At 42.6% G+C, this 23,563-nt stretch overlaps 2 protein-coding genes across 3 annotated transcripts; one reads left to right on the top strand and one right to left on the bottom strand.

Annotated features, from left to right (window-relative positions):
• The first annotated feature begins 3,228 nt into the window (after nt 1-3,228).
• On the top strand, nt 3,229-13,175 carry nle1 (notchless homolog 1). 2 transcript variants are annotated; one of them, XM_079508174.1, is made up of 13 exons: nt 3,229-3,674; nt 4,550-4,688; nt 6,426-6,646; nt 6,746-6,825; nt 7,163-7,239; nt 7,709-7,806; nt 8,090-8,282; nt 8,395-8,530; nt 8,665-8,711; nt 8,860-9,062; nt 9,696-9,855; nt 11,325-11,395; nt 11,754-13,175. In XM_079508174.1, the coding sequence occupies exons 2-13, from the start codon at nt 4,554-4,556 to the stop codon at nt 11,764-11,766; spliced, it is 1,434 nt and encodes a 477-aa protein (XP_079364300.1). In that variant the 5' UTR covers nt 3,229-3,674; nt 4,550-4,553; the 3' UTR covers nt 11,767-13,175. The 2 variants fall into 2 exon arrangements, with proteins under 2 accessions (XP_079364300.1, XP_079364299.1); XM_079508173.1 differs by having other exon boundaries at nt 3,230-3,668; nt 4,542-4,688.
• Nucleotides 13,176-14,423: 1,248 nt separating this feature from the next.
• Nucleotides 14,424-22,196, bottom strand: slc25a1a (solute carrier family 25 member 1a). The gene is made up of 9 exons (XM_079508175.1): nt 21,742-22,196; nt 21,265-21,369; nt 20,811-20,910; nt 18,757-18,895; nt 17,951-18,035; nt 17,162-17,266; nt 16,909-17,024; nt 16,756-16,829; nt 14,424-16,625 (listed from the first exon to the last, which is right to left on the bottom strand). Exons 1-9 carry the CDS (start codon nt 21,989-21,991, stop codon nt 16,511-16,513), a joined length of 1,089 nt encoding a protein of 362 aa, XP_079364301.1. The 5' UTR covers nt 21,992-22,196; the 3' UTR covers nt 14,424-16,510.
• Between the last annotated feature and the right edge of the window lie 1,367 nt (nt 22,197-23,563).

The raw sequence follows: 23,563 nt of genomic DNA, 5'->3' as shown, positions 1-23,563 counted from the left end.
TTTTCATTGTTCCTGTTTCCACTGCCTTAGTATAGAGTTAATTTTATTTCTCATCTCCCAATTGACCCTTATATTATTTTAATTTAATTCCCTGAAGATTGATTATTGATCACATTTGACACTTCATCCACAAAACGTGATGGAGTTGATGGATCTGTAGATCTGCTACTTTGGTATTTTTTGTGGACATGTGTCAAGTGTTCATATTTTGTCATCTGGCCCTTTGACCATCAGTTTTATCATCAGCCTACGGCCTGCTTACTCTGGGTGACCTGACGCCAAGTTAAGACTCACTGTCTGTCCCCAGTTAGCTTGAATACTGAGAGGTCTATTTGGATAAACACTACATGCATTTGACCTTGGTGCCCAGTGAGAAAGTAGATAGGAGTATTTCTCTCTGTCTCTGCTAGCAGGGAAAGAATGTTATCAACAGGTTGCCATAGCAACGCCAGCCTCTGTGCTTTCCCGGACTATGGCCATCAAGGACGGAATTAAGGAAGCTGTCCCAATATCAGTCCCATCATCTATGTGCTGGTCCAATCAGCGTTCGACACCTAGTGCCAGCGTGGCATTGTGGAAATTAACTGTGTATTGAGCCAATGAAAGTGTATCAACAATTGTAATTCTACAGTATTAATGCCTTTGTAATGAATTGTTCGTCAGAGACTACCCTGTGCCCTTTTGGTGGTACAGGGGAGAGTAATTTGGCTGTATGCGGATCTGTTCTGTCTCTCTGATCTGAAAATGAATAGAACTAAACCATAACTGCTCTGACTGGACAATCCTTCTTCCTGGTGGACTCATCTTTTAATTGGGTACAAGGTATTTTTCTAAAAGAGTACTTTCTGCTTAAATTAATCCTGTTAAAACTAATTGTTAACTTGGTCATAGGCTCTCGGCCTGTTGTGGTGCTGAGTATTTCTGTGTACTCTTTGAGTACTTTCTCTAAAGTATTTTTTATAGTTTTAGCCCTGTGTGGCTCAGTAATTCAGTATAATACAGTCCTTTATATCTTTGGTCCCTTCTGCATTTTATATGCAACTAAATGGGTTTTATCTTAATTATAAATCCATCAGTCTCAAGCTCATGTTAATACTTTTTATTGGTTCGGAGTTTACTAAATACACACACACACACACACTTTGAGCTGCCTCACCGCTTGCAAAACAGCTCTTACCAAAGTGGCTTATAACTGTACCAAATCCTCACATCCATGACCAAATTAGTTCGAAGAAAGAAAATGCTTCGGCAGTACGTTCTTGCAAAGACCAGGGCCACACAATCCGTTGGAACCATTCCGGAACTACTCTGCCGGACGCACCATTCTGGCGTGTGGAGGGACTAGCATAGATATATATAAACACTAGATAGCGCACCCGCGCTGTTGGCCAATGGAGAGCGACGTCGTTACGTGGCGGCCATCTTACCTCGGGACACATAACATTGTGTCTATGGGGCATGTACTCTTAAATGACCATAACTTGCTCAATTTTCAACCGATTTTCAAACGGTTTGGTTTGTTATAAACGTCAGAGACGTCCGCATACTTATATCCTTTTATACGACGTTCATATAAAAAACATAAATTAAGCAGATAAGCGTCCTGAATCATAGCCACGTTGACAACGTTTGTAATAAACCAACCCGTTTGTAAATCCGTCAAGATTTGAGCGAGTTATGACTGTTTCTGTTTGAGCTGCCATTGAACATACTGTACTGTATCCCCGAAGTAAGATGGCTGCCGGGTGAACGACGTCAGAAACTCCGCCTTGAGCCATCTAGTGTTTATATATATCTATGGGGACTAGGCTCTGTGGGTTGACTCCTGTCTGGGCCCCTCCTACGTCTCACCAGGTCCACTCATGCTCTCACCAGGTGCAGCCAGGAGGACCTGTGCGTTGCACCAGACTCCCAGCACCAGACACTTCATTCATGGATTCAATGGTTCTGCAGGCTCCACTGCAGGCTCCGCTTGCGGCTTGAACGGTTGTCCTAAATGCCTCACCGAAGGTTTTTTGGGCTTCCTCCTCACGGAGGATGCAGGCTGGGGCGCCAACCCATATTGCTCCCGGGGTGCTGTCTACATTCCGGCTGTCACCCGTCTCCGGTGGTCACCAGACTATACCTGGTTGTCACATAGTCTATTCCTATGAGTCACTATAAATAGAATACCATACATCGCATGGATGCACCTGGGACGTATCCTCAGTGATGTCTCAATATATTGCAAGATATTTCATCAACGATATGTCACGATATCTATAACTGAAAATGAAAAAATAACCATAAAAGGCAAAAATCTGGAAGTATGTATTTATTCCAAAATCTTCCAAGATTGTTTGTGTCACAAACTGGCCAGTAAGTAGGCCTACATGAATCTTGCCTCTTCCAAACAGTAAAACACTGACTGCAACTTGTCCACAACTTGTCTGTCCACAACAATGGGTACTACTAGTACTACTACTACTATCAATATCACAATATTTCAACTGCCGGGAGGCCAATACAATATATCATGGGACGAAGTATTGCGATATCGATATATTAGCACACCCCAAATATATCGTTGCTGTTGGGAGGAAACCTCATACAGTAACTCCATTTTTGAGGTTTTTGATTTTGTGTTGTTTTGAAAATATTGAACCAATGGAAAGTAGTAAAAAGTGCGTTGGACAAAACCTCTTAACTCCATTCGACCCTCAAAATACTCCACCACCTCTCCCCCTCTCATGGAAGTAATTGACAATATATAAAGTTACAACACCAACCTTGATGAGGCTGTATTGCTTTGTTTTAAAAATATAAGGTTTTCTTAATTTCCTGAAAAATTTATATTTTTTAATTTCCTGAAAAATGAACATTTTGGAGTTATGAGGTTTCTTCCCTTACCTTTCCAGAGTAAAATTTATTTGATACTAAACCCAATATAATTTTACAGAGACAGTGCCCAGTTCAGGGCAAGAAAATATTCTGGATTTCAATTCAAATATAGCAAAAAATAGCCGATCTACAAGAATTGAGTTTGTAGTTCGGCTATTTTTGCTACGACAGTAATATGCAATGTGGCCCTCTGAAGTGAGTGTGGAAATATAGTGGCCATGTGGCCCTGCCCATGCATCATCAAAGTTGCCCATCCCTGATCCATATTTATTGGTGCGTTCACAAGCGAAGTTGCTCAGTGGCGTTTTGAAGCACCCGGAAGGACCGTCTCAAAACGTCTACTGGGTTCACACAGGCAGATGAAACGATGCAAAGGCGTGAGTTGATTTGGAGCAGGCATGCATTGTGTCTTTGCAACGTCAGGTCGCTATCTTCCATTGACAATGAATGGTAGACTGCATCGTTTAATCTGCCCGTGTGAACACCAAAATGTCACTTTTTCTTTTTTCAAAATGTCTCACTCTAGTGACGTCCAAACTAAACTGTGACGTTTATATCTCGCGCAGACTACATACAGAGAAAAGAGCATCTTATGAGAAGATGAGCCGAACATATGGAAAAATCCACTGATGCTTACCGGGCAATTTTCCCATGATTCATTGCGCGCGCATAACAATTCCGTACAGTGTGTTGGCCTCTCTTGGAACTGAATGCTCTTCGCTACACGTGTGTGAAGCGGTGTGGAGTTGTCATACGAACAGCAGCTAAAACAACCTAAACTCCTAAAGGTAGGAGTTTTTACTTGTTGGATTGACATAAATAGTATATCCATAGAACAGAATAAATCAGATAAGGGTGATTAACAGGTTACGCTTCAATAGATACATTTGTGACGTTTAATAGCGTGAGAAAAGGAAATACCTTGGTTAAGATGGCTAGCAGATAGCTAATGTGGCGTTTGGGGTTTCATGAAAAGCATCGTCCTATTCTGCCGTAATAACATTTCTATAGGGCTGCACATAGATTTTTGTAGCATTCTCTACATTTGAACATGTTGGTTGGCACCATAGTAACATATAGCCCTGGTCCAGTGCTTACAGCGAGACTCGCTGTAAGCACTGGACCAGGGCTAAGTAACACAAAGATGTGCTGTAGTCTTGGATCACGACTATAGAGTATGACTTTTGCTTTATCATTGATACGAAAGCAAAACATTAAAATATAGTCTTTATTCCAACGTGCTGATGCATTTGAATGTTGCTTTTAATTAAATCAAATAAAAAGTAAGTATCCTGCACTTCAATCACAACTATACATTGCTTTTTTGTAAACATATGACACCTGGAAAAGGGCCAGCCTTGGATCAAGACTCAATACTCTTATGTATTTTGAGTTTGACATTTGCGTATTTGTCAAAATACATCTATGATAGTCTTCATTCAAGGGTAGAAAAGGGGCATTGAGTGTGTTTTGGTACCTTGAGAGGCATTGTCACATGCACATATGGGGGACTTACTTGAGCAATTTATTAAACTTGTACGGTCAAAATCAATGCAATACTGTAAACACCTATGTCTGCTTGTAAACCATATAGACTATAAAGCAAAGTCTCTTGCACATGTGATGTGACTGTACAAAACAGATTGTGATTCTGATTTCAGACATTGAGGATCATGAGTGGGGACGTGGAGAGGCTCTTAATCCAGTTCCAGGATGAAAGTGGGGAGGTGCTTGGCACACCTTTTGATGTTCCCCTGGACATCACTCCTGACAAACTGCAACTGGTCTGCAATGCACTTTTACAGAAGGTAAGAGTACTACTAGGGTCATATCTAGCCGCAATTTGCACTGATGACTCCTCCCCGTCATCAGTGCCAATACCCGAGGCAGGGTTGGCGAAAGGGCCTTTCTGTGTGGAGTTTGTATGTTCTCCCCGTGTCCCCTAGGGTAGGTAGGTACCCTCACAAAAAACATGCAGTGATCCTGGTCTCTAAACTACCTCCCCCTGGCCAGTCGGGGCACCTGATGGAGGGGAAAGGAAACGTCGGAATAATGTGTTCCTTCCACGTGCTACGTTCGGCCTGTGAAAACTCCCCCCGGTCAGGTGAAAAGAAGCAGCGTGGACTCCTCATGCATAGAAGGAAGCATGAGGTCAGTCCACTGCCCTTCCCAGGTTGGCAGAGGAAGTGTAGCGCCCAGGATTACATTTAGATAATTGACACTGGGTGAAAAAATGGGTTGCAAAATTGTGGGATAAAAATTAAAGAAATAAAATAAAAATGGGTTGAATCTAGAGTTGCAACACCCTCCATTGACAGCCCATTCACCCAAATAGAAAAGTCTGTTCTGCTTTTATTAAACAACGTTAAACTCACAAACATTGCAGCTGTAAGGCAAGCATCACCTGCACAGAATCTTTGGACATAACATCATTAACATGTCTACGGTGGATTTGTATGAAACAAACGCTTTCCCAATTGAAAGAGGATAATTCAAGCTTGCCTTACAGCTGCGATGTTGGTGAGTTTAACGTTGTTTAATACAAGCAGATCAGACTTTTCTATTTGGGTGAATGGGCTGTCAATGGAGGCTGTTCAACTCTAGATTAAACTCATTATAAAAATAATCGAGTGTTGCAAATTACAGCTAGGTCATTATCATATGGGCTATTGCGTTTTTTGCATGCAGTGCGGAAAACATGAAACTAAATCCCTTTTAAAATGGTTTCTACCAGTACACTACTACAGGTACGGTGTGGCCGTGTTTCCACTGTAGTTTACCTTAGGGGAAAGGATAATCAAAATACTGAAAATGTCGTTGTGCAGAACTTGATGTACAGAAATAAGTTTTATGCCAGTGTTATGCCGTCCAAACGCAACCGTCAGCAGTGGAGCACCCTTCATTGATTAAAAACGGAACATTCCCTGCGTTGACGGTGACGCTGACGGGCGCCTGATGGCGGCAGTGGAGCCCCGGCGCTAGTCATGGCCAACAAGTGTTTTGTAAGATAATTGAGACAAGGCCGGCGTGGACATAATAGGATAAGTTGAATAGGGGAATACTACAATGTCTTGTGCCAGTGGTTTTCTGTGCCCAAGGCACACACATGGGTCCAAATCTCAAGGCACCCGTGCCTTCATAGCGAAAATAGCTGGGTACAGGCTTTAGTTCCGACATACTATTGGTCCGACTGTCATTAGACCGACACCCTACCCAAACGGCGCAACGCATGTCGGACCAACGCATTGATAGCGACGGGTGATTTCCGCATGTCGGACCTTTGGCGTATCGGATCTACATGTGTATCCCGAATAGCTGATCTACAAACTTACAACGGACCCTCACAATGGACCCTCTTAGAACTCTGGATGCCCTATTATAATTGGGGGAAATAAATAAATTTTATATATATTTATTTTTTTATTTTTTTATTTTTTTCAAAATCCTTCAAAAATAGTAGTTCTACAAGCTTGTAGATCAGCTATTAACAAAAAGGGATATACAAAGGGTACAAATGGTTAATCAACTTCCAATACCTGTTGCAGGAAGAGCCAGTGCCTCTGGCGTTCTTCGCCCGTGGTGAGGCCGAGGTTGTGTCCGATCTAGGAACATGTGTGAAGGCTCTGGGGATTGAAACAGAGCAGGTGCTGCCAGTGGTGTACCAGCCCCAGGCTGTGTTCAGGGTCCGGGCCGTGGCGAGGTGTACCAGCTCGCTACAGGGCCACACAGAGGCTGTCATATCAACTGCCTTCAGTCCGACGGGAAAGTAAGCTTCTCTCATCATGCCATCCTCATGCACATAGCATTCTGTCTCTCTGATCCCAGGTGACCACACTGACTTCATTATTGTCCTCATTTGTTTCAGGTACTTGGCCAGTGGTTCTGGTGACACTACTGTGCGTTTCTGGGACTTGATGACAGAGACACCTCACCACACAGCTAGAGGTCTACACATTTCTTAATCTAATCTAACCATAATCTATTCTATAAAGTTTAAATTGCCTGATTTCCTGCATAATTTCTGTTGTGTGTGTGTGTGTGGGACGTCAGACCAGAGCTCGATCAGGAGGGGGAGAGAGGAAATACGGAGAGATAGTCTATTTCACACTCATAACTCAGCCAATGCTGGGTGCTGAAACTCGAACATGCTGATCATTGTCAGCGCAATAACCCTAGCAAGCTCTTATGCGACAAGCGCTTTTGTGAAAATAAAAATGCGAAACGGCAAGATTGTGTTTGTGTGCAACGCTCACCATTGTGGGTATACATTCTTCTGCTTCAGGCCACACCCACTGGGTTCTGACCATTTCCTGGTCACCTGACGGCAAGAAGCTGGCATCAGGGTGCAAGAACAGTCAGGTGTGTTTTGCACATACTGTACACGCAACACACACATTAACCAAATGTTTAATTCTATTGTCTTATGCTCTTCTCATATTTATCCTGTTTAACCCAATTAAAACCATAACTGTTATGGTCCTTAACTTAATGGGGTGGTAGTTCAACATCATGCAAAAAGAAAAAAAATCATACACGTGTGAAGTGAGGGGCGCTCTTACCATCACACGTCATCATCTCATTCTGGCCAATCACAATTTGCGTCCTCACTTTCGTCTTCAATGTTTGTGTTTACACAAACGCCCAAAGCTGGCCATTCATTGTCAATGGCATTCAATGTTTGTGTTAAGACAATGTTTGTGTTTACCCTCAAAGCTGGACATAGGAGGGGCTAGCCACTAGCGCCCCAATAAAAACCTAAGTGTTGCTTTTAAAATGTCTACAGCTATGTTGCTGTAATGATGTTATTTGTTGCTGTGTGTGTGTGTAGATCTGCGTGTGGGATCCTGCGACAGGACAGCAGATAGGGAAGACTCTGACAGGACACACCAAATGGATCACCTGGCTCAGCTGGGAACCTCTACATCTGTAAGACTCTCTTAACTCCTTATACCTGCATTACACTTGGTTGGGCCTCGTGTTACGCACTGAAAATAGGCAATCTTCAAGCTCATAACATGCAAGCGACCATCGTGAATCATATAATAAACCCAAACTGTGAGTTATACGTCTGTCTGATCTCGTGATCTGCTATTGCCTCATCCTAGCACCATAGAGTGCATGCAGTGAAAGGACATGCAATGAAAAATACCCTAAAAGAGGATGTACTGTATACAATGTGTTTACCTGAACCATTCCTCCTTCCCCACAGGAACCCAGAGTGCCGCTACCTGGCCAGCAGCTCAAAGGACGGATCTGTCCGTATTTGGGACACGGTGTTGGGCCGCTATGAGAAGATCCTGACGGGACACACCCAGTCTGTCACCTGTGTGAAGTGGGGAGGCGATGGACTCCTCTACACCTCCTCCCAGGACCGGACCATTAAAGTGTGGAGAGCCAAAGATGTAAGTGCGTGTGTGTTGTGTGCGTGCACACCTGTGATATTCGTCCTACTACTGGGTCCTCATGCAGTCTTTATGTGTGTGTGTGTGTGTGTGTGTGTGTGTGTGTGTGTAGGGGGTCCAGTGTAGGACTCTTCAGGGACACGCTCACTGGGTCAACACCCTGGCTCTCAGCACAGACTATGTCCTCCGCACCGGAGCCTTTGAACCGGCCACAGCCACTGTCAACCCCCAGGACGTCACTGGGTCATGTGAGTGGTACAGTCACAATAGATACCGAAAATACAAATAATACATATATTGTATATAATGTGAACACAAAATAAAAATCACACCAGAGGCAGAGTATTGTGTTTACAAGCCTTTTTTTCCTCCTTTTCTGCAGTGGAAGAAGTGAAGGACAAAGCCTTAGAGAGATACAACAAAGTTAGGGTAAGTGTTGTTTATTTTTTTGGGGGGGCTTTTATGCCTTTATAGTAGACAGAGATGGGGAGTGACACGCAGCAAAGGTTATCAGGTATTGCAGCCTAAAAAAAAAAACAGTGATTACAAAGAGGGGTATGTTTGTTACTGTTGGCAGGGTTCATCCCCAGAGCGTTTGGTGTCTGGCTCTGATGATTTCACCATGTTCATGTGGAACCCTGCAGAGGACAAGAAGCCACTGGCCAGGATGACTGGACACAGCGCTCTGGTCAACGAAGTGCTCTTCTCCCCAGACTCTCGGCTTGTAGCCTCTGCCTCCTTCGACAAGTCCATCAAGATCTGGGATGGACGGACCGGAAAGTAATATAAACTTTTTAATGTTTATTCATATACAGTAAGTTAGAGAGCGCTTTACATAAAACTTGGGAATAGCATTATACAAATTTAAGAATATATTTATATTTTTTTGTTTTTCTTTTTTTACCATAAGTTGTGTAGTACTGCTGTTATCCTGATGATGGTGCTCTATCATTAATTTTGGTTATCTGCCTATTGAGCTTGTTAAAGATTAGAGTTAGTTAGATGGGGCGGCGGTGGCTCAGGGGTAGAGTGCCTGGATGGTAACCGCAAGGTTGCCAGTTCAAACCCGGGCTCCCCCAGAGTTACTGTCGAAGTGTCCTTGAGCAAAACACTGAACCCCTAATTGCTCCCGATGTGCTAGTTGGTGCCTTGCATGGTTTCCGTTGCCATCGGTGTATGAATGTGTGGGTGAATGTAATGCACAATCTCTGTAAAGTGCCTTGGATAAAGGCGCTATATAAATGCACCATTTACCATGAAACACTGACTATGAAACGTGTTGCTCTCTTATCTTACCCTTTTCTTTCATAGTGCATCGTTTCTCTTCTCCTTATTTTGAAGTAATTTGATTCATTAAACTCGTCATACAACTAAATTATTCAATTATCATCATCATCATTATTTTACTTTCAGATACCTGACCTCCCTGCGAGGTCATGTGTCAGCTGTTTACCAGGTGGCGTGGGCGGCCGACAGTCGGCTGCTGGTCAGCGGCAGCAGTGACAGCACACTGAAAGTTTGGGACATCAAGACTGGCAAGCTCAACATGGATTTACCAGGCCATGCTGATGAGGTGAGGCTCGGGGACGCATCATTGATTGAAGTATTTATTAACAGTTTGCAGAATTACAGTGGTGGGGGGGTTTCCAAATGTACTCTTACAGGTCTGTAACATTTTGAGTTATGGGGGTCTGTTTGATAACTACTGATCTATAAATAAATGAATATTCCATTATTATTGGTTAAAGTGAAACTACAAGTTAGAGTAAAAATAATGTAAATGGTACAGTAGTGCAACTGAAGTGTTCAAAATTCAAAATAATCAATGACTGTAAATTACATATCATATTTACATGGTATCGGAATGACATAGATAGGCTGACATACTCACTGAAACTTACTGATACCAGCATTGTGTGAGTGTCATCCTCTGCACGACTATTTTTAAAAGCCCTGGGGATCATACCATTATATTCTACATACAGTACCCAGCCTTTATTTATTTGCCCTGAGTGAGGGTAGTGATAAAATGACAGAGGATGAAAGGTTTGTATGGATTGGTCAGCTGCATATTCCCTGGGGGGTTATATGGCAACTGATCAATCAATTATTGGTAAACTAAACCATTTATATATTGTTTTTGTTATGTAAACACAGGGCAAAGTTACATACTATGACTTTAATAAAAATGTAGAATAATAATAATGATTGTTATTAATAATAATACCAGTCCAGTAGTAATCATTATAATGTTCATAACAATACTCATAATGCGCTTAATTTCACAACACAAAGCGGATCTTGGGTGTGGCTGGTGGCCAAAAAAAGGCTGTCTAGATGTCAGGGGTATGTTTTTGTATGTCAAGGAGGGATTATCTTAAATGTCAAAGATCATAGCCATGTTTCCTTTTCACATCAACAAAGTCTAATCTATAGCCACCGAATTATACCAATACTTTGTGTTGGATAGCAGTTATTAGTCTGTTACGACAACTTACGAGCAGTAAGTAAGTAAGTAAGTAAGAGCAGAATAGTGTCAGGGTTTATTTTATGAAGCTCTCCCATGTCCTTGGGACCCCTGGTAATGCTGGACATTCCTCTATACCGTACCTAATCAGGGACTGGGATGGAAAACACTCTGCACCTGTGGGTCCTGAGGACTGGAGCTGGGTGAAAACTATCACAATTTATCAGTGAGGGGAGACAGGTGTGTGTTGTAGACTCTGCTGTGCCTCTAAGGATCCCAATCACACCAGTAACTTGACATGACCACTCGCCTCACAAGTCTGTCAATATATTGGTGTTTTGTGGATGATGTTCTTTATGGGCAGGGGTCCTTAACATCCCTGTATATTGTCCTTTTGAGTGTGCAATGACCTGAAAAACTCGGGTAGCTCAGTCAAAATGAGGAGACAATGAGGATGTTTTTTTTGTCCTGCGTGCGTGCGTTTTACAAAAATAAAAAGCTTGCTCAGGGTGGGACAATGTCAGGTCACTGCTCTATTATGTGTCTTGAGACGTGTATATGTGTGTGTGTGTCAGGTGTTTGCTGTGGACTGGAGTCCTGATGGGCAGAGAGTTGCCAGTGGAGGGAAAGACAAGTGTCTAAGAATGTGAGTCTCCAGCTTATCTCTGCTACAAAACCTGGCAGTACATTTACAAGGGGGAGAGTATATGCTAGCTGGGTAATTAAATGGCGTCATTTACTACATTGAGGGATTGAGATAGATTATATACCTCATTTTCATTCATTTATTCTTCCGATTTTCAATGTTTCCTGTCCCCAAATGTTAACTAATTTGCATGTCTATGATTTAATGAAATGGTTTGATGCATAGCATTTCATGAAATTGAATCAAGTGTCTTTATTTACCCATGTATTAGTTATTGAATGTTTGACAGTTCTTTTAATTAAATTTAAACAATTATGTATTTGCCTGTCACACTGAATCTGTGTTGTGTACTTTCCAGATGGAGGAGGTAGCCACACTTGCTATCTCATCGTGGCCGAGCGAGTGATTGACCACCCAGCCTCCAATCACAAGGGTTTCCTTCAACCCTCTGCTGTCTTCTATAAAGAAAGCTAGAGGAGGCAAGGATAAACCTAATACCGCATTTGGCTTTATTCCTCAGTTCCCCCACAAGGGCATTTTGTAAAGTGACTTACATCATGAGTGTAGATGCGGCTTCTCCAGGTTTCCAACTTTCCATAGACCAAGACCAGATGGGAGTAATGCCTAACTTTTTGCTTTAAGGGGTTGAGCTGAACAGGAATGTTAAGAGTAGGTTTTTGCATTCATAGCAATGCAAATGTTAACTAAAAATGCACTCTGTCGAGATGCCAACTTGGGCCTTGCACACAAGTATGGCCTACTTGCTCTGCTTGGTGCCCAAGCAGAGCACGCCACGAGGTGCGCTCACCACTGGCATCACCGCTTTAAAAAACAACTGATATGACCTTATACCAAACATGAAACGTACCTTAGTTACGTCACCAAGAATGGTAACTTAACTAGTAGCAAGAGGACACCGACATACAGTACATACCCCGACATACATACAGTACATATTACCCAGCCGATCGCAGTACTTGTGCGCTCTTCTTGCGCAAGTAAAAACATAACAAGTTTGATAGTGAGCATTTAATAAGATTAACATCAGCCTGAGTGGATTAAGACTTGTAGTGACGTCACTCAACCCCTCACACCACCCTAGTCATTACCATTACTATATTGACTGACACTTTGCTTATGTGAAGACATCAAGGAAAGGGTGAAATTGATGGAAGTCTTAAGAGAGTTCAAAGAGAATAAAATAGAACTCTAGCTGATGAGTGGCAAACTAACCTTAACTTTTCCATGCACTACCTCCCCTTTACCCAATTTCAACCTGGTGTCACTGTTTTGGGCATGTAGGCGAAAATATCAGCTCTACAAGCTCACGATGCATTGCGACATGTAGCGAGTTTGTAGATCGGATGTTTTTGCTATTCGTCACGTGACGAAGTGTGTGTATATAGGGCTTAAGTGTTTAAGCCTTACCAGGTGTGCTACTGTATGTAGGTGACGGGAAGGACTAGGCCAGACAACAGGTGGGAGAGGTTAAATACATGGTCGTGATGTTAATGCTGATGACAAACTCCTCTAATCTGTTCAACCGGTCAGTAAAGCCCCAGCCTTTTGTAGAGGACATTTGTATGTTACCCACACACTTAACTTAGTGTCATTTATTCTTTGTAATATGGCGGTGGTGCTCAAAATATTTTACACAGGTGTTTTTTATTTGCACCATCGTACAAAAAGTATAAATCATGTTCAAAGCTGAACAAGGAGGGAGACACAAGATCTGATAATTACCTCCATCAAGATTCAATAAAGCTTTATGTTAAATTACCGCCTTTGTTTTCAGCGTGCTTCTACCAACTTTGTTATTCACATATTAATGTCATGTTGGTTGTGAAATGATATAGTGGTTTACTTGTCCACCACAGCACTATGCATCTCATACTTCTGGGTCCTGGTTCCATTATCTCAGGCTTATTCACATAACGGGTACCCTTTGTGTGTATTTTTTATGGATGTGACCAGATTAACCCCCACCCCCCTTTTGCACAAGCCTGACATTTGGCAACCACTATACACGCACATGCCTGCAGCCTTGCTAAACAGGTGGTGGGTCTTGGATTTAACAGCACATGGAGTCATTAAGAACAACAGACACAGATTTGGCTTGCTAATCACATGTTTATTAGGCCAATGAAAACGGATTATGGCTACATAAAAATTGGTTTGTCTTGTAAATGTCTTGTTTAAGTGTGGTTTTGTTTTAAACATGCCAGCAAACGTTAATTCCTTTTCTATTGAAACATGGATGCACACGTGATTGTAGACTTTGTGGATAATACCAGCAAAAACGCCCGCTTACGGCATGACCATGTAGACATGCCGTCAACCCATTTAGAAAAGCAGCAACGCATACGTACATGTACATTCAAACAAATATAAAAACAACTTTAATTTAACTTATACAGAAGAGACAACATTGAGGATAAATAAATGTTTACAACTTGAAGGATGGTAGATTTCAAATGATGGGTGTTTGGCATATAGAAGTTAAGGACTTGTTTAAGGATGTGTGGTGTAGTAATACAAATAGCCTTTCAGATAGTTGAGATGCTATTGAGCCTTATTTATACTCCATCGCAGAACAATCTGTTTTTGGCAAGTGACACCGTTGTGCGATGCGCAATGAAGAATTTGCCTATATAGTTATGGCATACAGTGTCATTGAGCTTGTAGATCTGCTATTATGTATTAAGATAGAAAATGCCTTTTTCAAATCGAACGCTGCATTGATCACGCTGAAGAAGAGATAGTTGTCTTGATGTTTTCACTAGTTAGCCTCAACAGTAGTTTTCACTAGTTAGCCTCAACAGTAGTTTTGATTCACTTGAACAGCAGGTTAGCAAAATGTGGAAGCTCTCAAATTGACTATACAGCAGGCTTTACAGACCTGCACATTAATTAGGTATCCAAGTTGCCATATCAGCTATCCATTCAAATACCGCAAGCATGAAAGGACATTAACAATGTCAGATAGTGTGGATCGTTAGCCACTTTGAATTAATTTGGCCACACAAAATTAAACCAACAAAGCTTTACACCTTTAATAGTCTTGATAATGAGACTGGCTCAAAGAGAGTGACATTTTGTAGTGTTCTCAAATCTAACTCAGTGTGGCTGCGGTCTATAAATTCTTATGACATGCTTACGAAGATTTTGGATTTGCTTTGATATGCACATCAGCAAACTGAAGGACCAGGCTCCCTTCAGCAATGATACATTCAGGGTAGGTGGTAACATGTTACATGTATAAATAACAAAATGGAATTCAGTGTATGCCAGAGAGGTCTGCATGATTTTCATTAGAACCCAACACTAGTGGCGGCTTCTGCCTGTGGTGAAAGTGAAATCAACTGGTAGGGTGTTGGGTTAAATTGAAAACGTGAATGCACTAAGACCTTGAGGTGCATTATTGAATACTTAATGCTACATAGTGAGCTGCATATGGTTACATGCAGTCATATTCTGTTCAACAGTCGCAAAACACATGAATAGCATTTCTATAGTCCACCACAAAGACAAATCCAGAGCTTACTGTTAGCACAGTTTGTGACAGAAACAAGCAATAACACTAAGTATGCATTTAAGTGCTGTACAGCTGGGTTTTGAAAGTCACAATTCCAGTCCTGCAATGTGCTTTTTTTTTGGTTGAGTCTGCTAACATTTCTGTCACTAGTTTAGAAGAGTAAGTGCTTGGTGAATCAAAAGACACATGTACGGCTTCATCAAAGTACAAATAAGTGTTCATCCCTAACAGCCATGTACAGTAACAATGGTCTTAGCTAGCTAAAGTTGTAACATACTGTATTCCCTTCTTATGTCAACAGTTTCTAGTGATTTCCTGACACATTGGCTTAAATCTTGTAATGTTAAAGGATTACTTGTGTTATAGACACTATGATATAACCTAATTACACAAGGATGCCACAGCCATCAAGTGAACACATTAACTGCTATTCTGGGGTCTGTTTCTAGTCGTTTTACACGTGGCCAGAAAATGAGCCAAAATGTGTCTGGGAGTTGAGAGTAAAGATGAATTTATACTTATAAGTGACAATTGTCTAAACAGCTGTGGAATGAATTATACATTAGCCAGGAGTCGTCATGGACTGTCCGAAATTACACACTACTCCCTACAGTAGTGAGTTTGCCATTTTGTAATGCTGCCCAGATTTATAGTGAGACTTATTTCCTATACTCCCTATATAGTGAGTTTGCCATTTTGTAGTGCTGCCCAGATGTATAGTGAGACTTAATATACTATATAGTGAGTTTTTCCATTTTGTAGTGCTGCGCAAATGTACAGTGAGACTTATTTCCTATACTCCCTAGTGAGTTTGCCATTTTGTAGTGCTGCCCAGATGTATAGTGAGACTTAATATACTATATAGTGGAATCGCACAATGTACTGTGAAAAGTAGGGTACAACTAATGATGGTCACCAATCAAACTACCTACTACGTTGATCTAGCACGTTATAATTGTGTGACAGCAATGACATATTTAACGGTGACCTGAGTAGTGTCTGAAAGTGTGATTTATTTAACTTTACCAATGAGCTCACTATAGAATCCTCTATATAGAGCCCCCCCCCCCCTTGTAGCGAGTAGTGAATTATTTCAGACACAGTCAACAGTGAATGGTAGGATTGTCTCAAACAAATTATGCTAATTTGACTACTGACCTATAATTATTTTGTAATGTGTCCCCGGTAAGGGCGGTGCCATACAATTTATGGAGTATAATTAACTTCACCCTTTTGTGTCCTGTTGTTTTTGTTTGGGTTGGTATGCCAAAGCGGGTTATCAATGTTCTGACAGGGACACAGATCCTTTTAAAACAGCAACATAGTGCTGCTTCAACATATTGGGTCGTGACTTTGCTCAAGGCACAAATGCTGGTCCCAGTGCGAAAGCAGCTGGAGAAGCCACTGCTTTAATATCTCAGAAAGGAAAAAATAAGGTCAAGGTAAATAACAGGGTGAAGCTGAATAGATGTTTGAACCTTTCATAGCCATGTGGAAACCTACGTACTGGGACAGTAGTGGAACTGGTCAGAAACGTGTGAACTTGTGTTTTCTCTTCAACTTCTCCCTGCACTCCCTGGTTAGTTAGTCTTCCATGCGTTGTTCAGTAGTTTGACAACCTCCTCATAGATTACAAAGACGATGGCCACATCCAAACACACCCGGCCCAGTCTGGGAACTGTACCTTTATAGAACCTACAATTGTGACAAAACGAGGTGACATTGTTTTTGCTTGTGTATTTGTTTATAGCCATTATTTTTGATGCAGTAACATACTGTACTAGATATGATAATAGTGTTGGTGTTTGGATGAGGGGTTACTTACGCCTGCGGTCCTTCATGCTTTAAAATCTGGAAGGCACAGTCCGCTGTGTGTTTGTAGCGGTGGGCCTCCAACCCCTATGAAATACAGTTATAAATGATGGTGGCTGTGTATCCGAGTGTCTGTGTGGTTGTGACTGAGTGTGTAAAGTCTCACCTGCATTCTGGTCTTTACTACATCTAAAGGAGTATTTCCAAAAACACTGGCAGCTCCTGCCGTTGCTCCGAACATCGCTGTGACAATTGGGTGCAACTCTTTCCTAGGGTCGTCACCTTGAAGACCAAATCATTACGTTGAACATTTAGATCAAAGCAAAATGAACATACACTGCGACAAGAAATTCCACAGACAGCATACTCTTTTTGGAGTTATAAATTATGCCAACAGTACAACCTGTTGGCTCTCTCACCTTTGTACCAATTACGGAGAGTGTTCATCACATAAAACCGGATGGCCTGATTTGTTCCTTGTTTTAGCACAGTTGCAGTAAGACCCTGGTAAGTCCCACGCACGCCTAAAAATAAATACATGACACGCAGTATTACAATGGGCAGATGCAAGAGTGTAGGACAGGTTCATGCAAGTACAAATATAGACCAGTTTGTGAAGAAACAATTATTCAATTATAGGATTTTGCTACCAACTTTGGCTACTTGCTATAATTAAAGATTAAATTCCTACATGAGCAATATTATAAGCATCTAACAGATAAAGAAAGACCACAGGAGTCGAAGTACCCCGGCAGTAGATATATAAATTCTTGTGTCCCACTCTAATCCTAGTATGTTCCACCAAAATGGAGAATTATGGATGTTTTCAGGATGTAACTGATAACGCCACTGTTCTTAACATTACAACCTTCGTGAACATCCGGTTTGCCCTGAGAAATGATCACACAAACCGCCGTTATAGATAGCCAACTAGCCTACAAAAAAATGTCCATTCACATTTAAATTTGCATTGAGCTTATTCCATTTCCTTCCTAATGATGTCAACACTTGACAGGATGTTGACATGGGTTTTCATTTCTCCTGGCAACATTAAACTGCTGATACGATACGGTCTATATAATTAAATGAGAGCCGGGCCACATCACACTGAGCCAGTGTCTCCATCTTTAGAATTTTTCAGATTTGTATTGGGAGGATGGCCCCTTGAGATGCAGCATCTTGTTTTAGAGGGGGTCCTATAATCTCACCTTGTTCTCTGATGATCTCACTGACTCCATGGAAGAAACCTCTATAACGCGGCCGAAGAGAACGCTGATCGTGGATCAACTTCACCTAATGGTATGAGAATAAAGTCAAAGCAGAGGAGTTTTTCATTCTACAGGCAAGTTATAGACAGCACACGTTTTACAATGTTACATTTAGGGCTGGAGCAACTAGCAATTATTTTCACAATCACTTAAATCTGTTGGTAATTATGACATTAATCTATGCTGTGAATTAAAGTACAAAATTATGCTCATCATACTGAATTGTCTGTGAATGAATGTGAAAATGGGTTTACTCAGCGGTCAATAACATATATTTTATAATATGGAACAAACAAAGACAAGCATTAATTTGGCAAATTTGTAAAAAACACACATTAGAAATGAAGAATGATACATCACTAAACCATCAATACATTTTCTTTCGATTGTTCAACCGATTATTCGATTCATAATTTCACCTGTAGTCACATTCAACCACAGCAGGGGTGAATAAGACTCCAATAAAGGTGCTAGAAAATCTCTCACGTTCAGTCGTATTCAGTGTGGTTGAATGTGAAGTAAGTTAACTTAATCCAACCAGTACATTGGTCCCTCAGGGACAGGGTTCCTTAAGAGGGTTCCAAAAGGACTGTTACAGCACAGTAACCAACTGTACACATGATATGTTACATTTGTATACTCTTGAGTTATGGGGTCCTTGAAATAAAACAAAATTGAGAAGCACTGACTGACCTACAGTAGTACTACATCTCCCTTGTTAACCTAGAGTGTTCACCTAAACCAACCTTTAGTGTCTCCATTGGACAGACTACGACGATGGCCTCAGCTATGCCTGCTCCTAAACCACACAGGAGACTCCGCGTGTTGTCTAGGCGACCATTGGCATCCCGCATAGGGTTGCTGAGGATCTCAAACGTCCCAAATCTGAGAGGAAGAGCAGGTGTGTGTGTGTGTGTGTAAAACAGCAAGAAAGAGGACACAAGATATAGTAGATGCTGATATACACTATACAGTAATAACTAGAAAGGTCGCAATTTAAAAAAAATGCAAAGTGTGGTTGCCGCAGTGGCTTACATATGCCCCTCCCACTGATATTGCCAGCCAATTACAATGTCGCGTCACCCCTGCGATCATGCGTAAGTAATTCGGAGGGGATTTATCCCCCCAAAAATCATTTTTCTGCAAGAAACGGTTAAATTTTTCGCATTTTTGGCGTCCCCTATGATTGAAAATAGAATCGCTTTTGGCTTTTGGTTGATTAAACCACCCGTGACATCTGATTCAAAATTTGGGATGGATTGGACATTCCGTTCGTGATTTTAGAATTTTTTTGTAAAATAGGCCCCTCTCGCTAACTTCGGACGACGATTAAGACCGAACGATACGGACAAAAATAATTCTAAAAATCTGAAAAAAATGTAAACGCGGTCCAATAGGTCCAGAGATCATGTGTACCGATTTCTGTGAGATTCGGACAAAATCTGTAGATTCCGGGGGAAAAAGTGTGTTTTGAAGAAAATTCTAAATGGCAGAAAATCTATCCTGACGCAAATGGGCGTGGTCTATATGGGGAGATGCGTCATGACCCAAGGAATCCAGGGAAAAAATATTTTGATTTTACGACCTACGGTTCAAGAGTTATAAGCCAAAACATACAGTGGGCTTCCCCATTATAAGTCTATGGAGAACTAATTAATTAATCATCAATTAAACTATACAACGGATCTTTTAGCAATGAGCAAGCACACGATTCCCGAAGCCGGTCGATTTGACATATGGCTCGAGTGTATGCGGCAAAAACTGTGGGAGTAGTAGTGCGGCAAAGTATCCAAATTTACAATAACAATAGTCTGGTTGCACACTAATTAAAAGCAGGTCTATAGAATAGATTAAAAAAACAAATCAATGACTGTTTAGTACATTGTTTAACTTTGTGTGCAGCAAAAAAATAAGAAAAGGATCTGAGCGGATGATTTACAACGTTGACTGCATCCATCCATCTTCATCTGTTAATCCAGAGTTGGGTCGTGGAGTGTTGACTACAGTAACACCCAAATCCGTTAATGAAATTATCTACACCAGGAGTGCCCACACTTTTTGACTTGATTGCTACTTATCAAAATGACCAACTGAACAAGAACAAAAAATATTATCCCATTGCTGAAATAATAGTTTAAAAAATGTACCCGATGGGGCTTTGGAATAGGAATGGGGGCTCTGTAGTTACATATTAGACAATTATTAGACATATTAGACTATATTAGACTTTTTTTTAGCATTGTATTGTGGGTTTGAACTGACTTGCCCTTTTTATGTCAATCAATCAAGTCACTTTAATTCAAGTGGCAGATGGGAAAAATGAATTGGAAATTATCTTCCGGGCCGCTCGTGGGGGGCGGGACTGCGACGCTCTATTATGCAGTATCTAGCTAATTTTACAATGAGCCTGTGTTAGGGAATTAGACACCATCTGTGCAAGGCCAGCCTCTCAACCCACAAGTTCAGCTTGGAATGAGATGCAATAATATATAAACTCATGCCACGCTGTATGGTATAATAAAACATTACAGACTATGTCTGCAGTGTGGATCTACAGTAAATGGTCTGCATATCTGTAGTGACTTTTATCCAAAGTTCTTACAATGTGCATAGATGGTGGAGGCAACCATACAAGGCACCAACCTGCTCTTAGCTGGCAGTTACCGTAGGGGTACAGAGACTTGCTCAAGTGCAAGCCAGGAGGAGCTGGGGATCGAACCAGGAACCTTCCAGTTCCAAAATGGTCTGAGCTCCTGAGCCACACACACACACATCAGTATTACAGTAGACTATATCTTACCTCACTGCAGACTTAGGGATAGATCCATAGATCATAGAGCTAAGCCCTCGATACAGCCCTCTCAGGCCATGGTCCTGCACTGTCAGCTTCACACAGTCACCTGCAGAGATGCACACACAAATACATACAGCATATACCCATCTATGTAAAAAACCAAACAAACGTCTATGGTATTTCTTCTTTAAAACATGGAAATGTGAGTTGTCATTGTGATAATGATAAATAGGAACTTAAAGTGTACTACATTAGTTTCATTGATCCAAGCCAAACACAATCGATTGATTTGATCATTAAAATAAAGTATAAACATGCTCAGAAAATTCATGCGGCCCACCCATTTGACCACTTAACACGGCAGCCATTTGGTTGCCTTCATTTCCAGGTGGGAAACACTGTCTTAAAGCACCTATCACAAGTCAACGAACCACACAGCAGCACAACCAAAGTGGCCTACCTATTCCTCTGTATCGTGGGTTGACTCTCCCATCGAGTTGCAGCTGGGTCTTCACATACTCTGTAGGAAAGGTGATGCAAATCTCTATGCCTCCTGCGATGCCTCCTGGAAGACAAGAAAACACTGGCTGGCTGCAGTATCTGCAGACTATTCAAACGAGCTTGCTCTTGAATTTTCCATTGAGCACAGCACAGCGATCTGATCACTTATCTATGCACACAGTGGCTAGACTTCAGTGTAAGCCAGTCAGTGACTGAATGAATGACATCTATTCTAGGTGTTTGCATGACACCACACACACACACACACACACACACACACACACAATTTTGATCCAGTTGTTTGTCTCTTGTTGTTGCGTAGCGGGGGAGATCAGATGACTATTCTGGTTGCTAAAGGCTGAGCAGCAGCAGGACATGTCTAGCCTAACTGGATTGAAATCCTATATTCATGTAATTGTGTCACCAATAACCTTACCTGCAAGAATAGCCTTGCCAGGGTGTGTTGTTTTCCTCCCTCCGATTGCAGCAGCTGCCAGTGTCCTCCTGGCTCCATATGCCTGGTAGTTATTCGCTGGGAGGGCGCCCAGCCCCGGACCCAAACATTGGGGTGGGGGTTGCGGGGTAGTAGCTGTGCCTGTGGTGGTGGTGGTCAAGCATCCGCGCCTGCTAGCACAGCTCTCACACGGCCCTTCTCGCACCGAAAACGGCTCCAATAACGAAGACATTCTCGGTCAGCGCTCTCTGGAATGACGGCAGGTTGCAGGGATAAACAGTCACAGCTCGCCGTGCCACTCAGCCAGAACTCGGACAATGTCAGACTATCCAGCGGCAACATAACACAGAGAGGCTGGCAGCGGGAGAATCATGAATATTAAAATTGCGGTCAGACGATGCGTCCTGCCATTGGTTCACCCTAATGCCAATACCCAGTCACGTGAGTGTCCCCTGCGTCCAATGGCGGCGACGATGCTGTTATTGATCCGAGCCCTCATTTGTTGTGAGTGACCACGCGATAAATCATCTGAAATCAGGTAGTTATAACAAGACTCATTGATTTATACGGTAATCAATTTGTTTGTAACATAAAGGTCATATTTTTAACACGACCGAAGCTGGCATTCCGATTGAATTGGTTCATAATTTCATTTATGTCTTTCTGTTGTAAACAAAATAACTTAGCACCCACCTCTGTTGCCTCTGTCAATCACTGTCCCTTTAAATAGACTTTCATGCCACATTGCCAGCCACTACACAGGCAGGCACTGTACACACACACACACACACACACACACACACACACACACACACACACACACACACACACACACACACACACACACACACTATGCCCCTCCTCTCCTCGCCCTGCACAATGGAAGTGGGTCAGTGTTTCATTCCCCTCAGGAGGAGAAACAGTTCAGTCAGAGAGTGAGTGAGGCGTCATCAGGGGTGATATTTTTCATATTTCAGCATGCAGCCAGTTCATTCATATGTGGCATCAAATGATGCCTACATAACATCAAGGCAGTTCTGCAGAGGTTTGTATCATGATGACAGCTCTTCCTCCAGATGTTGTTGTTCCTCTTCAGTGTCCTATTATACTTCAGTGGTTCTCATTCTCAACCTTTTCAAGCCGCGACCCCCCAAAATAATCATAACTGCAGTGGGGAGGGGACGGACACCCTGCAGTGGGGAGGGGACGGACACCCTGCACACTGACAGTGGGGACCCCACACCCTGGGGACAGTGGGGACAGTGGGGAGGGGACGGACACTTTGCACACTGACAGTGGGGACCCCACACCCTGGGGACAGTGGGGACAGTGGGGAGGGGACGGACACCCTGCAGTGGGGAGGGGACGGACACCCTGCACACTGACAGTGGGGACCCCACACCCTGGGGACAGTGGGGACAGTGGGGACAGTGGGGAGGGGACGGACACCTTGCACACTGACAGTGGGGACCCCACACCCTGGGGACAGTGGGGACAGTGGGGAGGGGACGGACACCCTGCACACTGACAGTGGGGACCCCACACCCTGGGGACAGTGGGGACAGTGGGGAGGGGACGGACACCCTGCAGTGGGGAGGGGACGGACACCCTGCACACTGACAGTGGGGACCCCACACCCTGGGGACAGTGGGGACAGTGGGGAGGGGACGGACACCCTGCAGTGGGGAGGGGACGGACACCCTGCACACTGACAGTGGGGACCCCACACCCTGGGGACAGTGGGGACAGTGGGGAGGGGACGGACACCCTGCAGTGGGGAGGGGACGGACACCCTGCAGTGGGG

Source organism: Electrona antarctica, assembly GCF_951216825.1.
Source record: "Electrona antarctica genome assembly, chromosome: 8".
Classification (NCBI taxonomy): Eukaryota; Metazoa; Chordata; class Actinopteri; order Myctophiformes; family Myctophidae; genus Electrona; species Electrona antarctica.
The sequence above is the reverse complement of the archived record's forward strand: the minus strand, read 5'-3'. Positions and strand labels throughout refer to the sequence as shown.